Source organism: Micromys minutus (genome assembly GCF_963924665.1).
Source record: "Micromys minutus genome assembly, chromosome: 23".
Lineage (NCBI taxonomy): Eukaryota > Metazoa > Chordata > Mammalia > Rodentia > Muridae > Micromys > Micromys minutus.
In genome coordinates, this window is record NC_137958.1 from 44,895,304 (window position 1) to 44,912,936 (window position 17,633).

The 17,633-nt window shown below is 41.0% G+C and overlaps 1 protein-coding gene across 4 annotated transcripts in view; it reads left to right on the plus strand.

Annotated features, from left to right (window-relative positions):
* CPED1 (cadherin like and PC-esterase domain containing 1) overlaps window positions 1-17,633 on the plus strand; it is a 288,777-nt gene that overhangs the window by 239,881 nt on the left and 31,263 nt on the right. For 2 of the 4 annotated variants that reach the window (XM_080936442.1, XM_080936443.1), the window contains exon 22: window positions 8,989-9,150. In XM_080936442.1, the coding sequence (XP_080792568.1) occupies window positions 8,989-9,150 (162 nt within the window). Of the gene's footprint in view, window positions 1-8,988; window positions 10,890-17,633 lie in introns of those variants that run through there. The other 2 variants (XM_080936441.1, XM_080936444.1) reach the window with 1 other exon arrangement.

Consider the following 17,633-nt stretch of genomic DNA (forward strand, 5'->3'; position numbering starts at 1 on the left):
GCCAGCACTGAAGACCCGTAGTAGTCATTCTCAACCCGTCCGCTGTGACTCCTCTGGGGGTCGCATGACCCTTTCACAGGGGTCCACTAAGTCCGTCAGAAATGTCAGATATTTACAATGTGCTTCATCACAGTAGCAAAATTACAGTTATGAACCAGCACCAGCAATGACTGTCCGGTCAGGGATCACCAGAACATGTGGGACGGTATTAGGGGATGTAGCATGGAGAAGGTGGAAAACTGGGCTGTGGGTCAAGTTCCCTGAAAAAGGAGGATTATAAGGCAGGTGTGGAATTCAGCACCAATATGCTCACTGGGAATCTGAAGACCCCAAACAGGACACAAGTCACTCCTTAACAGCACGCTATCTTGTGCCCAGTCCTCAGCATTTGTCTCTTTTGAACGTTGGACTCCCTTGAAGCGGCACAGCTTTTCCAAATGTTCCGTAATTAAATACCTGGGGAGTGAGTGAAAGAAAAGAATCATCTCTTTCTGTCTTCCAGAGCGCTGTGATGTCCCCAGGTGGAAGTAAGAATTAGAAATACCAGCTTCTAGATGGTTTAGGCTGCTTTCGTTTGATCCTGTTTCTGTGGATTCTTGGGTTTCTTTAGTTAGTGGTGCTTTTGAGACTTGCTGGCATGCCAAGCGGCTGTAAACCAGTGGTACATCAGCCGTATACGCTCATAAGTTCACAGCATGTTTTCTATGGTCAGTTGCACGTTTTCTAGCCTGAGAAAGCAGTGGGGCCATCTTAGAGCTCTCAAGTCTCGTCCACGATCATCATTCAAGTTTGCAGTCAGAACGCCTCTCTGAGCCAGTCCAGGGCGGTTCTGGAAGACTTGCACCATAGAGATTGTTTTCTATTTTGTTCTCTGAACCTGGAACCACATCAAAAGTGCCTTGGAGGTTCTTCAGGTCGAGATCAGTTTTAGAAAAGGTATTTGCTTGTCGCATATCTGCCTGACGGTTTTCCAGCTCAGCAAGCCTGCGTTCTCTGCACTGGCTTTTGGAAAAATTGAAAGTTATTTCAGATGTAACTATTAATTGCTGTGGGGAGACGTTCATTCTGATGAATGTTTATGTGAAATCAATTCTGAGTGTTGAAACTGCCTGTGCTTATAGTTAAAATTTCAATGTGAGTTTCATGGTGCAACTTAAAATAATTTTCCATTTGGAAAGTCTTAAACATTTTAGGTCGAAAGTAATCAAGTTGAAATCTGGCATCTCTACACCTTCGAAAATATCTCTATGGCCACATTTTTATTAACACAGAAATAAAACATATAATTGCAAACTGAGATATATCTCAACATATTAAAAATATGGGAAAGTAAAAATTACTTCTGGGCTGCAAGGGACAAAATCTCTCTTCTCCCTCCACTGAGGCAGCAAGTGACTTATTGCCTGCCTGTGACTTTTTTTTTTTAATGTGCCCTTCACTTTGGTGTCCACTCTCAAATTATCCTAAGTACCACAGCTAGCCCATTAACATAAAAATTACTATTGAAAAACTGTAATTTTGACCTGCATATAAAATTGGAACTCTGTACCTGGGTATATCATATTCTAAGCTAGATCATGCTATGATAAATCTTTATTATAAACTATGACAAATGATAAGATTTTGTATATTGAACAACGCTATCGTGGTAATAGGCTGCCACATTTAGGAGGCCAATTGTCCACTACATCTTCTGAATTTAAAATACTCTTCGCAACAGCAAATAAAGTAGAACCCAGATGTCCTTCAACAGAGTAATGGATACAGAAAAATGTGTTACATTTCCACAATGGAAGTACTACTCAGCTATTAAAAATAATGACTTCATGAAATTCTTAGGCAAATGGATGAAACTAAAAAAATATCCTCCTGAGTGAAATAACCCAGTCACAAAAGAACACACATGGTATTCAATCACTGATAACTGGATAGTAGCCCAAAAGCATGGAATACCCAAGATACAATTTACAGACTACATGAAGCCCAAGAAGAAGGAAGACCAAAGTGTGGATGCTTAAGTCTTTCTTAGAAGGGGGAACAAAATACTCACAGGAGGAAATATGGAGACAAAGTGTGGAGCAGAGGCTGAAGGAAAGACCATCCAGAGACTGCCCCACCTAGGGATCCATCCTATATACAGTGACCAAACACAGACAATATTTCGGATGCCAAGAAGTGCATGCTGACAGGAGACTGATATAGTTGTCTCCTGAGAGGCTCTGCCAGAGCCTGATAATACAGGGGTGGAGGCACACAGCCAACCATTGGACTGAGAACAGGGTACCCAATGGAGGAGTTAAAGGACTGAAGGAGCTGAAGGGGTTTGCAACCTCATAGGAAAAACAACAACAATATCAACAAACCAGACCCCCCAGAGTTCCCAGGGACTAAACCACTATCCAAAGAATACATGGAGAGACCCCTGCTCCAGATGCATGTGTAACACAGAATGGACTTATTGGGCATCAATGGGAGGAGAGGCCCTTGGCCCTGTCAAAGCTCAATACCCAGGTAGGGAGGTGGGAGGGAGTGGGTGAGTGGGTGGGTGAGGGAGAACTCCCATAGAAGCAGGGGAAGGGGGGATAGGATAGGAGATTCCAGAGAGGAAACCGAAAAGGGGGTAACATTTGTAATGTAAGTAAAGAAAATATCCAATAAAAGGAGAAAAAGAATACTAAAAGAAATAAAGAAAGTAGGCTAAGAAAAAAATGTGGAAGGACTCACTTTAGAGTAAAGAGAAAGAAAGATTTGTTGTTAATATTCCCAGGTAAATACCTCAAACATTTGCCAAGGCATATATGCCTGTGCCATTACGTGTATCCTTATTACTAACCATGCAATCTCTCCCTTACTAGGAAGGCATGCCTACCTTTTGTGTACCCACACTAGAGCAGTGCTTGTGTGTATAATTAAGATTTAGTCCCTGATAGAGGTGTTCTGTGCACGTGATTATCTGCTTCCTTTGTCCCAGTTTCAAGGACCAAATCCTTCACTGATTTTTTTTTCTAAATAGCTAATTTGCACTGATAATTGTCATTGCTCAAAAAAACAATCTGATATTTGTGTCACTAGCTGCCCTCTTCCAAAGGTACACTACACTGGACACATCAGTGGGTCTTAGCAGCCCTAAATGGTCCCCTGAATTCTGGGAGGATCCCAATTGGCTGGTTTCCAAAAAAAAGATCAAAGGGAAGGAGCTTTTCTACTAGACAGGTATCAAACATCTTCTTTGGCATAGCACTCCCAGCCCTTAAGAATGTGCCCAAATTACTTCTTCTCCACTTTAGAGAGTAGAAGTAAAACAAGATGATATTTTGACACTTGGAGACAGTGTAGCAGTTTGAAGGCTGGATGCTAATTTTTACAAATAAGTTCAAAGAAATAACAGGCCTGTCAAGAGACTCTCATGCTTAGCATAAATTAGCACTGGGTTCTCTTAATGTACCCAGGGACTATTCATTACAGGGGAATAACAAACGTGGTGCCTGACCTTGTAGAGCTAGTCCCAGACAATGTCTTTGAAGTCACTTCATTCTTGTTCCTACTTCAAGTATCTTAGACATGTGTCTTTATATAGTCCCTTAAGGGTAGGGCCAGATCTGAATTCCCCCATGTGTTTTCTAGCGCAGAGAACTCTGAATATTGAAAGGTGGGTATTATATGGAGGGGAATCTAAGTATTTATATATGAAGTGCCACCTTATTTTATTCCTCTTTTTCTTTTTCATTGCAAAGGATTACATAGATTTGTGTTCACTCTAAGAGTTTAAAAATAAGTATAGGCAATAAAAGTAGAACTCTTCCATGGACATTTGCAATGTTGGTCCACAGCTCCATTTTAAAATTATATTCTTGATTTTAATCCTATTTATTTAAAATGTGTTGGGCTGTCACCATTTATGGTTGCTAGATTACATAACACTGAGAGCAATTTAGAATTTATTTCTCTATAAAAGTGAAAACTATAGGGGTTTCAACCCCACAGGAAGAACAACAGTATGAACCAACCAGGCCCCCCAGAGCCCCCAGAGACTAAACCACCACCCAAAGAGAACACATAGAGGGACCCATGATTTCAGCAACATATGTAGCAGAGGATGGCCTTATCGGGCATCAAGGAGAGGAGAGGCCTTTGGCCCCAGGAAGGCTCAATGCCCCAGTGTAGGGGAATGCTGGAGTTGGGAGATGGGAGGGAATAGGTGGGTGACAGAACACTCTCAGAAGTAGGGGGATGGGGGATGGGATGAAGAGCTCCAGAGGGGAAACCCGGAAAAGGGGACATTTGAAATGTAAGTAAAGAAAATACCCAATGAAGAAAAAAGAAAACTATAAAATGCTTTTTAATCTGCAGAATAAACATTGTTTTTATTCCAGCTCACTATTGAATATTGTACACATTCAGCTATTGACCTACATTTTTAAGACCATATAATTCAAAGGCCTTCATCATATTTTTATTTGTTTATTTATATGTGTGAATGTGGCATATCTGTATCAAGCAGCGAACACATATACAGAAGTCAGCTTTTTCCTTCCATTACAAAGGTTCTGGAGACTCGATTTCAGATTGTCAGGCTTGGTGGCAAACACCTACGCCACTGAGCCATCGTGCAGGCCCCTTGAACCCAAACTTTACAATCACGTTCCAGAAAGACATTTTCTATCTTAATGTAGGCAGAACCATAGTGGCACAAGGTAAAATATGCTTGACAGCGTAACAAACATTGAGTATGTGATTAATACTGGATTTTGTCCCAATAACTGCCTTCAGACCTCTGACCTCTGAAAAGGCAGGAGAGACTCACAGATGGGTTCAATTCAGTATGTTGCCCCGAAAATTCCAGTATGCCCCACCCCATCATGATGAACTCCAACTCCTGGACGTGAGATAGGGTGATTTTATGTGTACTTTAGAACAAGCCACTCCCGGGAGCTCAGTGATCACTGAGTTATTACAGCACGGGCCGCTGCCTTCTTTATGAGACGCAAGCTATAAGTAGTCAAGTGGAAATGGTTTAGGTTGTTTCCCCACAAGGCTTCCTAGCCCTAGTAAATCATATAGACTGGCCAGAATATCTACCCGTGAACATGTTACAGGCGATGTGGAACCGAAGCTCTCAATGCAAGCATGGGGCTCTGTAAAGCACACTGCTCTTCATCCATACTGTCCTCCTGCTCCTGAGCAACCCTGACTCAAGATGAGTGGCTTGTCAAATCCTAAGTATAAATATCCTGTTGACAATCAGGGTGAGGACAGGATTAGAATTGTCCCCTAGATGTTGGATTATAAGGGCATTAAGAGAGATATCCCTCGCTGGCTGGAATCTATCTGGAAGGGCAGAAGGAAAACTGGACAGAAGAACTGTGTCTCTGAAGGATGAACAGGGAGAAAACACAGCTGTACTTGGGACTTAAAGACTGTGAGCCCCAAGTCCTTAGCATGCGCCAGACCCTGGGTTCAACCATAAGAATGGACACACACACACACACACACACACACACACACACACACAGAGTGGAGAGGACTCTGTGGGAAGGAAAAGGAAGCAAAGCTTCTAACAAGAAGGTTTTCTTTCTTTCTTTTTTTTTTTTTTTCCTCCTTTTGGCAAGGCAGAAGAACAGCTCCTACAGTAAGCCCAGCCCCCAACAACCAGTACCTGTGTTCTCTAGTGATCACGGTTATTTTCCTATGTTGATTTTTAGAGTGTATTTTAGGAGTTGGCATGCATCCTCCAAGTTCACAGTGCCCTTTCATCACCTGTGAAGCCCCCCAGTGGTTCCGCCCTTGGTTTGCACCTCATCTGCCTCCTGGTGGTTTCTTCACCTGCAGCCAGTAGAGCATTGTGGACTTAGCTATTTGCTATTGTAAGGGATGCTTTTGAATATGTTTTCTTCTTAACTGAGAGGCTGTGGGGAAGCTTTCTCCTTTCGAAAGCTCAGCTTTAGAATATATGATCATTTTCAGGAGATGCATTTGGTTTTCAGAGCAAATGATCACACATCTCCACGAAATGCCTTGGTAATTTCCTGTAAGGAAATATTTCATAACATGGTAGTGTCTTTCCATCCTGATTTAAATTGTATGTGCTAGTGGTGTGGCACATGCGACCACAGGGTTTTTAATTGATTTAACTCAGTTAAATTCACAAGAGCAGTTTTGAGAGGATTGTTGTATCTCTATATATTTTGGTAACTCACGATGCAAATAACTCTATTTGTCTGCACTCAGGATTCAGTATCAAATTAATAATGACTTTTTAAAAACTAAGCTTGAAAACATGTTTTATTGTTCCCTAAAAATAGTTTTCAAAGTCAAAGCAAGGTGAAGTAACTATGGTGGGCCCAACCAACAATGTGGGTATTCTGGGTCCATTTCCCACAGAATCTAACAGGAACATTGGTGATTTGGGAGCATTGATTAACCCGGCCTCCAGACACTGCTGGGTAAACTCATCACCCCATCTCTCTTTCTCAAGACCACCTCAAACTCCCTAAAACCAGAGATAAATCATCAGTTTTCCTGTTGAGACACGGCAAAACATTGACATGGCCTTTAGGTGACATTTCTTTATCTCAGAATATCCTGAAGCATGCACCTCAGGATTCCCTGTCTACAGTCTCACGTGAGCATAGCAAATACTTCAGGCCAAAGTATTAAAATGTTGTTGAAAGCATTATAGCCTTGTGTGTTATGATATAGACTTGTTTTCATTTTGCATGTAATTAGCTCATAGACACTATGGTGGCAACTGCAGAAGCCAAACTTAAGATTCAATCACATTTTTTTAAATGCCTTTAATTTGGCTGCAGAACACTCAGATAACATTGTGTCCGGGTTACATGCTGTATTTTTGCTTCAATGTTTCTTCACATAAACTTTCAGAGAGTTGTTCACTAATATTAGTTGAGGATACTCCCCTCTAATATACAGAAGGCCTTCAGGAAGCACTGGTGTCCTCTAGTCCTCTCAGACCTGCCATGCTGGGGTTCTGTCACAACCACCACCTCCAGGTAGAGGGTGCAGCATGACCTCTACCCTTGGGATCTGAAGGTCAGCCCAAGCCTAAAGGCAAGCTGAGCTCTAAATCACGGTCAGAGGGACTCTGCCTCAAGTAGATGCTTTCATTGCCCATAAGAGTCACCCAATCTAAGGGTCAGATAGAAGAAAAAGCCAACTTCTCATGGTGGTGAGTTTCATAGAAAGCAGTCCATGCCCTAGGGTTTAACAAAACTATTACTTTTACATTACCCTACTTGGAACTTTCCCCTCAAATTCTAATGTCTGTTTTATTTTCATTATCTTAAAATCAAGCACATAAAATCCTTGTACTGAAAAGTCACTCTGCTAACACTTTGGTACAGATCTTTACAAAGTTTCTATTCCAATATTTCTTCTAAACTAGATGGTGTTTATGTGTAACTGTAATACTTAATTCCCAAATGTATGAGGTTCCCTCCCCAAATATCCTGTTTCATTTTCAGGAACTGTTTTCACTGCATTCTCTTTTATGGGGTCAAATTATATGCGCCTTAATTATTGCTTATCACCTAAAAGAATAAGGAGTCTCTGTGAAAGCATATGTTCCCATTTATTATTAGCGAGTGTTTCCCTGCACCCCTGGAACTGAAGGAACAAAGCCCATGACAAAGGTGGCAAAGTTCTTAAGTCATTAATAGTTTGTAAAGAGCTTCCAAATACCTTCACTCTATTCTCTGTCTCTCACTCACGTCCCAGGGACTGCGCCCCTCCCCCATTTCCCTCCGGGTCCCTAGTTCACTTCCCTTCACTTCTAACACTGAGTTCTGTTCGATCAAGGGCAGAAGATAATGATTCAGGTTCCCACCAGGACATTTGGATACATGTAAACATAAACCGTAGCCTTATGTGCTCATGAAGCAGGTATTTGCAAAGTAGCGGTGAAGTGCGAAGAGATGGTAACGTGGGAGGAGACATCTGAGTCTCATTTTCCCCAGGGAGGAAAGAGCTGGGAAGGAAACTTCTGCTTATAAACTCTTTAGGCTCCACACATGCTCTATAATACAATCTATTCAAAATAATGTTTGAAATAGAGGCATAGGTATATGTATCTATATCGCTATCTATTTATATATCATATACAAACACACACACACACACACACACACACACACACCCCAGGCTATTTTTGCAGGTTTCATGATTTACTAACTGCCCATAGAAATGCAACTTCTAACTATAACACTATCATCTTTTGGATAAGGGCTAAAAAAGTATTTCTATTTTCTCAGAAAATAGCGTCAGTTGCCATTTTGTTCCATGACAAACTTAAAGTGCCAAGTTTGAATCAAAGACATGGAAACTCGTAACAGCGTCTGCTCTACTGTAGAGAGATAGTGTCAAACCATATGCTCCGACATCTGGTTTAAATACACATGTGCTTGTGCACACGGACACTGGAGTACACACACTCACACACACACACCCTCACACACAGACACACTCACACATACACACACACACACCACATACACACATACACACAAATACACAAAGACACACACACAGACACATAGACATACACACATGAACATACACACATGCTCACACACACATATACACACATACACCCTCACACATGCACATACACACAGACAGACATGCACACACACCACACACACACACACACACACACACACACACACACACCATACATACATACACACACACCACACCACATACACACACATATAGGGCAGCATATAGAACAGCTCCTTGGTTGCACTACAACAGAAGACCCAAGGTTTGAGAAGTGGCAGAAATCCTAACTTCCTCTCTGGTCTTTTCTGAAACACAGATTACCTTAGTTCTTGTGTAAATCATATCTATGCCCTTTAGAGGCATCTGTGTGGCAGCAATTCAGGGCAAGCATGAGAGTCCGTTCTGTTGCTCTGTGTGGTGTTCAAATATCTGTGATTTTTGCACCCCTAATTTGTTGATCTCTATTTGCAGGTAGTGAAATCAAAGTTAGCCAGACCGCACCATGTTATCAAGATGAAAAGATCCAAGAACCATATTGTGGGGAAATACTTCAGCAGTCAAAGCAAGCTAAAACAACACAATTCTGTCGCAAATGTTCACTCACCGTATCACGTCAGAGGCCCGATAAATCAGGTTTGTGCTGAAATCCTGCTCAGCAGGATGTGTGTGAGTCAGAGTTCTGAGCCGGCTTCCTGAGGGAGAGCAGAACTCACAGTTAGAGAGAATCCTTTCACCCAGACCCGAGAACCAAAAGTGCCTCCCTTGTACTCTGCAAGGACTGTACACTCACCAGTGCACACGTGCACAGCAAAGCACACAACTCGTAAAAGCGCAATGGCACATTTTTTTCTCACGACTGCCCACACTCACAAGGGACCTTGAGCATCCATTAGTTTCAGCTCGAAGAACAGAACTATACGGAGATCACTTGAACTGTGATCACGAAGTGTGCCGATGGGGCCCAGGCACTGGACTGCAACGGTAAACAGAAATACAGAAACGGAGCCCATGGGGATAGGGCAATGCTGGCCCTGTGTTCTCCTTTCCATAGGTTCACTAATGAAATAATGATGAAGAAGCAGGTACATTCCACATGCAAGGAAGGATAACACTGAAGTTCTCTACCGGGAGAAGTGGGGTATTTATGGTGGTTTGAGCTTTGTGGATCTAATGCGTATGAAAAACATTTCTTCTTATGCTCGTCAAATGCTACAATGGAAGGGAAAGAACAGGAGTGATTCTCTACAGTAGAATTCAGAGATTCTCCAAGAGCGATAAGAAGCAATGTTATGTTCAACTCTGAGTCCCTGTGCATTCCACAAAGATCCCCCACCCCTAACTGTGAGCGTAGACGGGGAGCTCCGTCTAAATAGACGATATGCATAATTTTAAAGTGTGGGACAAATAAAGTTCCCCGTTTGTTAGTTTGTATATTTGTGGATGCCGTTACTAAGGAAGCTTTCACTTGCCCCCACAGACCTATTGAATTTAAGACAACAGTTACATTTCAGATATTGTGCAAAGGATTGCAGATTCTCAAATGTAAAAGCTTGAAGCATGTCCTATATATCCACAAATAGTACTATGTGGTTTATAGTCTTCTTTGGGGAAAAATGTGTTTAGTTCACATTAGGGTAGTGGGCATCTGGTATTTTTACGCAAACTGGGGTATAAGTGTGAAGTGTACCTAGTTCTAGCATTGAAAACTTTCTCCTCCGTCTTTTTAGGTACAGGATGGTAAATTTCCTTATTATACAAATTTTTTGTTGGGCAATCTCAGTTCTGTGGTGGGTTTTAAAGGATGATTTGGGCATGAGGAAAGGAAGCCAAGAGGGTTAACTCAGGATGTAGCTGAGATTATAAAATGTACAAATACCTCAAGTTCATTGCCATAAAAAAATGAAACTATTTTGACCTATTTACCCATCAATTACTTAGAATGAATACCCACATTCTTCAAATACTCTATTTTTATACATATTTTATAAAAACATAAACATGAGTTTATATTTAGCTATATTAAATTATATTTAAGTACAGATATCACTTGATATAAATATGATATATATTTAGGAATAGATTTTTTTGAACCATAGTACTGAATTAACTAAAAAATGAAATATTTTTTGTATTTACACCCATATCCAAACACTGTTTTTAGGCTTTTCAGTTATTTTTCCATAATGTAGAATGTTAGCAATTGAAGCCGCTGTGCATCAGTGTTGATGCCCTGCATAGTCAACCTCGTCGTCCAGGTAACGCTCAACCTTCCGTGACTCGCTGTCCCCTCCGACTCCAGTCCGTCTGTCATCTTCCCCTCCTCACCGAAATGATACTACATTTTAGAAACAACTGTTAATGTATTATCAATAAATATCTAGCTGGTAATTATCTGTGGTCAGAGAGCATCTTTTACCGTCTCTCTTTTAACACCGTCGTTAGATTTATTTATTCGCTTTCTGTGCATGTAAGTTCTGCCTGCCCTGCCTGTATGTGAGTGTGTGTGGGTGTGTCGCGTGAGTTCTTGGTGCTGATGGAGGTCAGAAGAGAGCATTGGATTCCCTGAAGGTGGAGCTACAGGGGGTTCTGACCACTTCCGGTAAATGTCTGAGAATCGAATGACAGTCCTCTGTCTGAACTCGCGTTCTTAACCACCGAGCCACCTCTCCAGCTCCTTACCTTTTTTCTTCAGCTAGAGTCTTAAAACCGCACAAAGACTGACAACGGCGAAGGTGTGCTGTCGAGTGGATCCGCACACGAGAGAGGGAGGAGCAGGACTGACTGCATAGTTGCTTCAGCTCTGACACCATCTCAGCAACGCATGGGATAAAGTCTCTGCCGGAACTTAAGCTTTTAAATGTAGTTTAGTAATACATAGTTCTTTTTAGTTTTTGTATGAGAAGGCACTGGAATTCTTTCTTTTTAATTAATCATTTTATTTGTTTACATTTCAAATTATATCCCCCTTCCCAGTTATCCCTCCACAAACATCCCATCCCCCTCTCCCCTCACCCCTTTGCCTCTATGAGGGTGCTGCTCTGCCCACCCACCCACTCCCACCTCACTGGTCTAGCAGCCACCTATACTGGGGCATCAAGACCACAGGACCAAAGGCCCCCCTTCCCACAGATGTCAGATAAGGCCATCCTCTGCTACATATGTATCTGGAGCCCTGAGCCGTCCATGGGAGCTCTTTGGCTGGTGGTTTAGTCTTTGGGAGCTCTGGATAGTCCTGTTAGCTGATGCTGTTCTTCCTAATGGGTTGTAATTCCCTTCAGCTCCTTCAGACTTTCCCCTAGCTCTTCCATTAGAGTACTCAGGGTCCGTCTGATGATTGGCTATGGGTGTCTGCATCTGTGTTGGTCAGGTGCTGGTGGAGTCTCCCAGGGAACAGACATACCAGGTTCCTGTCAGCAAGAACTTCTTGGCATCAGCAATAGTATGGGGTTTGGTGTCTGCAGAAGGGATGGATCCCTAGATGGGGCAGTCTCTGGGTAGCTTTTTCTTTAGTCTCTGTTCCCTTTTATTTTTTTGCCTTTCCTTTGGGCAGGAGCATTTTTGGATTGAAAATTTTGAGATAGGTGGGTAACCCCATCCCTCAGCTGGGGGCTGGAGAAGGCACTGAAATTCTAGTGACTGTTTCAATCACTTCTTAAGTGAAGAAACTATTTTGCAGTGGGTAAGTAGATGTGAATACGTGCCTCTACAAACATACTTCTCTATTTTAGAAAGTTTTAATTTGAGCAGGGGGAAATAGGAGTAGGTCTTTAAAAACACTTCTAAGTGTGAAAGTTACAGGAAGTGTATTGTTTTGAGTAAGAGTTGATCAGCGTCCAATCCAAACCTAACTTTAAAAAAAAAAGACACATTTATAATATCATAAGTCAAGAATAACTTCACAAACATTTCCAAGCAGCTCAGTTGACACAGAGCAAGGATGATGGGGTGTGTATAAGTGTCCATGTACATGTGCGTTTGTGTGTGTGTGTGAGAGAGAGAGTGTGTGTGTGTGTGTGAGTGTGTCTGTGTGAGAGTGTATATGTGTGTGAGTGTGAGTACATGTGTGTATATGTGTGTGAGTGTGTGTGTATGTGTGTGGGTGAGTGTGTGTGTGTGAGTGAGTGTGTGTGTGTGTGTGTGTGTGTGTTTTAAAGGGTCAGTGTAGTGTTCACCTGTAACCAACCAGAACCTTATAGAGATGCCAAAATGCACTCACCTTTTCTTGCTGAGCTGGCTTAAGCTGGAGTCACCAAACCTTTTTAGACTAGTTTGCTTCATGTCTAGAAGTCTTCCCCACAGAGGACTACGTCTCACCTTAAAGCACTGAGGGAACTTGCTGGGAAAAATATCTAATATAAATAAGGAAGAAAATAAAATCCAGTATTATCCTGCATCTTTTGTTTTTCCCTCTCTTTCCATTTCACTGGAAAATACCAAAACAAATATAAAGACATTTCTAAAATTACATTATCCAATAAAAATTCCTTTCACAAGTCTACAGCTTTGGCATGGAAGGAGAAAAGAGGCATCCACTATTTTGAAAGTTTGAGCCAAGATTCTACTAAGCGTTATCCTTCGTTTAAGTAAATGGTGAAACAGTGCAAGGAAGTCACCCAAATCCATACTATTAATCTGACAGTTTATGTAAACAAATGTAACAATTATTTCAAAAGTGCACATCCCAGCACAAGGCAGCAATACCCAGCTCATATAAACAAATGTAACATTTATTTCAAAAGCGCACATCCCAGCGCAAGGCAGCAATACCTAGCTCCCACCATTCTGACTGGATCAAGGAATAACTTCTCTGCAAATAGTACTCTGATTTTTGTTTGTTTGCATGCTTGTTCTTGGCTTGCTTGTTTTCTAGACAAAGGCTCCTGGCCTGGAACTCAAGATTCTCCTAATGAACACTGAGGGGCTACGGTCATGAATCATTATGGCTGCCTGTATTTTTTAATGTGCATTTACATTTCAAATGTGTTTAATTGCTTTTGGAAGTGAGGGCATTTTTAACAGATCATTTCTGCTTAAGGCGTTGATGCAGAAGTTGTCAGTACTCCCACCCCTGCCCCAAAGACCTGCTTAAGACAAGAGGATTCTGTGCATGCCTTCAAATGAGACTTTGTGATTGGCAAAGCTTCCTATGATCTGGGAGCCTTTTGAGGTGTTTTTATTGCTGCAGTAATGGCTGTTATCAACTTCCATGGCCCTCAGATGACTCACTCAGTTGGGGTACAGACGGCCAGGCTCATTTTTTCCTCACCAATACAAACCATGTTCCTAACACCACAATCTACTTTTCTTTATGTTCACTGAAAGTTAAAGCATCTATTTTGTGACCCACTTAGCCTCGGCACACTCAATAATGCATAACCCATTTGTTCAATGTTACTATGTATCAAGGGTGATCTGGAAGTCTACTTACAATGTAGGTCAGCATCATTCCTTAACTCTAACTGAAAGAACAACTTAGCTATATTTAGAGACAGTATTACAGCACATTCCTGCCTGGTGGCAATGTTCACATAAGTTGGGTTTGGGTGTATGATGGCTGGCATCTTAACTACATCTCTAGGTTGCCACCAAAAAACAAACAAACAAAAAAAAAACCTTTTCATTTACTTAGTAAAAGCCTTTTTTTTTCCTACTGTATAACACTGTGTAATACATCTTGGAAAATAATTACAGTGCTTGATTAATTTATGAAGAGATATTTTCCTATCTCAAAGCAAGGTTTTTGCCCCCCTCTGGTGATTCATGTAAACTTCCCTAGTATTCACTTTGTTACAGGTAATAAAAAAATGTATACTTTTTATTGCAAAAAAAAGTAGTTCCATAAGTTTCCATAAGAATGCTTAGATACATTTAAATCAAAGTGATTATAATTGATTATGATCACATAAGCATACAGAAGTAAAAGTGTTTCATAAACTTAAAATGTATTTGGTTGATTCTCAACCATGCAGTGGTTTTGCTTATTATATAGTTAGTGGCTCAGTGTGTCAACTTATGAAACTTTTATCAAATGTGAGCAAGTGGAACATGGTTCAGACATATTTTGTATTTCCTTCAGTTGTAGCTCCATTTGCTTTTATAATAAAAATTGATGGATTAAAATCTTATAGAACTCATTTTCACTTGAGTATGACATCACGGTCGATATTTTAATTTTCTTTAAGGTCTCTTGTCCATATTGGGTCCATAATTTATAGATCTTAAAGATTAGAATATCAATTAAAATGTCTTAGAAAGTAAAAGTTTGTTTGCAAGTTTTGATACAGGGCCTCCCTTTATACCTTAGGCTGGCCTTGGTCTTCCAGGCTTGGAAGACCAAGAGAGAGAGGGAGAGAGAAGAAAAAGAAAGAGGAAAATAAATGAAAGGAAGAAAAAATAAAGGAGGAAAGGAAAGAAAGGAAATAAAGAAAGGAAGAAAGGAAGGAAGGAAGGAAGGAAGGAAAGGGGAGGAAGGAAGAAAGGAAGGAGGGAGGGAAGGAAGGAAGGAAGGAAGAAACAAGGAAGGAAGAAAGAAAAGAAGAAAGCGAGCAAGAAAGAAAGGTAGATAGATAGATAAATGGATGGATGGATGGATGGATGGATGGATGGATGAATGATGGATGGATAGATGGATGGATGATGGATGGATAGATGGATGGATGATGGATGGATAGATGGATGGATGATGGATGGATGGATGATGGATGGATGGATGGGATGGATGATGGATGGATGGATGATGGATGGATGGATGATGGATGGATGATGGATGGATGATGGATGGATGGATGGGATGGATGATGGATGGATGGATGATGGATGGATAGATGGATGGATGATGGATGGATAGATGGATGGATGATGGATGGATGATGGATGGATGATGGATGGATGGATGATGGATGGATAGATGGATGATGGATGGATGATTGATGGAAGGATGGATGGATGATGGATGGATGGATGGATGATGGATGATGGATGGATGGATGGATGATGAATGGATGGATGGATGATGGATGGATAGATGGATGGATGATGGATGGATGGTGGATGGATGATGGATGGGTAGATGGATGGATGGATGGATGGATGGATGGATAATGAATGGATGGATGGATAATGAATGGATGGATGGATGATGAATGGATGGATGGATGGATGGATGGATAATGAATGGATGGATGGATGATGAATGGATGGATGGATGATGGATGGATAGATGGATGGATGATGGATGGATAGATGGATGGATGATGGATGGATGGGATGGATGATGGATGGATGGGATGGATGATGGATGAATGGACAGATAGACAGATAGATCTCAAGAATCTTAAAGTGAGTGAGCACAATAAGCTTTCAGGTGGGTGTGTGTACACAATTCCCCCTTCAAACTATGAAAGGTTATTTGGATTCCTGTCCATTTTACCTTAATAATTAAAGCTCTGAGAACAACGTCCATGTGATCCTTGTTAGCAAATGTGTGGTCTGAGAAGATGGTACGTGATGTCAGTACTGCATCCAGTGTAGCCCAGGTTAGTCAGAAAAGGAATAAGGCCTTGTTCAGGCCTCAGGAGGTCCTCAGAAAGACACAGATCATAAGTACCTTCCAGATGCCTTGGCAAATGTTAGGTGCCTTTACAAACCTTCCTCTTAATGTGTAAGCTGTTCTTTGAGGTCTAATAACCCCTGAAGTAAAAGAATAAATAATCATTTTATGTGTTTATTGAGCCAAACTTGGTAACCTAAAACAACCAAATAGCAGGCAAATGTGCTTTTAATTGTATATCATTTAATAAGAAAAGTAGGAGATACGCTGTAATTACTCATATGGTCTTTGTCTGGGAAGCCTGAAATGACAGCTCATTTTCCACTAAATTGGATCCCCAAACCCCAACCAAAGGGTCATTCTTCAGGGTAATTCCAGTTCCTGTTCATCTCTACCTTTGTCCTTGAAAATGAAGCTATGCAGCATTTCTCCATGAGCATCTACTATGTAATACAAGATTTATCCTACAGCTGTATTTTACATTCTCGCCATGCCTTAATTTCATGTGACATCAAGTGTATGCGTAATAAGCTTTCCAGCTTTACAGTATCATAAAGAGAACTTATGAGTCTTTGTTAAAACCAACTGCCCACATAATTGGCAGAACCTGAGGTTATCTGCAGCTACTCTTTATGACATAAAATTTGCTCTGCATTGAGAATGGGATGGGTGGAATTGAAATAATACCTTTGCAGCCTAAAATTCATTGAGTAGTCATCAAATGGCACCAATTTGGATCCTCTAGTTTCCACCATGAGTGCATGCCCACTGGGGAAAGCCGGTTCACACACGCCTCACAAGAGTATGCATTTCAACGTTCACATTAGCTATGCAAAAACAGTGGTGTGTTTTTTAAAAGGGTGGGGACATAACCGTCATCACAAGTTAGTCATGCCAAGAACAGAATTCTTCCAATAGGATGGAGTAGTCAGGGCCGTGTTATTGGTAAACACCCAGAATTCATTCTTGGCCACCTATCTTATGAATTAATTGATACCTTCTATGAATTATTTATAGAATATGAGATGATGCTTGTACAGATATTGCCTCTCGGGTTTCTGCTTCCCAGAAGAATAGGCAATCTCCAATGGGCAATTGGCTTAAATTGTGTTTTTCTGTTTCCTGGAATCATCTTAAGTCTTTGATGTATTGTCTTTCTTGAAGTCAACTTATCTTCCGATGGAAGCATCACTGGGCAGACATCCCCAGTAAACTGTTACCAAATACAGTGAAAATAAATGCCTTACCTCCAGCATGGGCTCAACATGCTGTTTCTGCAGATAGAAGGCTTAAACTATGGGGGCAAGACCGGACCTTTTCTGGTTTGTGTCTGGGTAGGGTGTATGTCAAATAAAAAAAATTAAGTAATTCTGTATTATTTTAAATAAAAGCATTCATACTGTGTGTGATGTATAGATAAAACATATATGCATGTTGCCATGTACGTCCACAGAGCAATAGATAAAAGTACCAATTAATCTTATTCCCATTGGATGGTTCTTCACATAGTCCTCTTAGTTTTGATTTATAGCAGTATGTAAAACTTTAGACTAACAGGCTGTATACC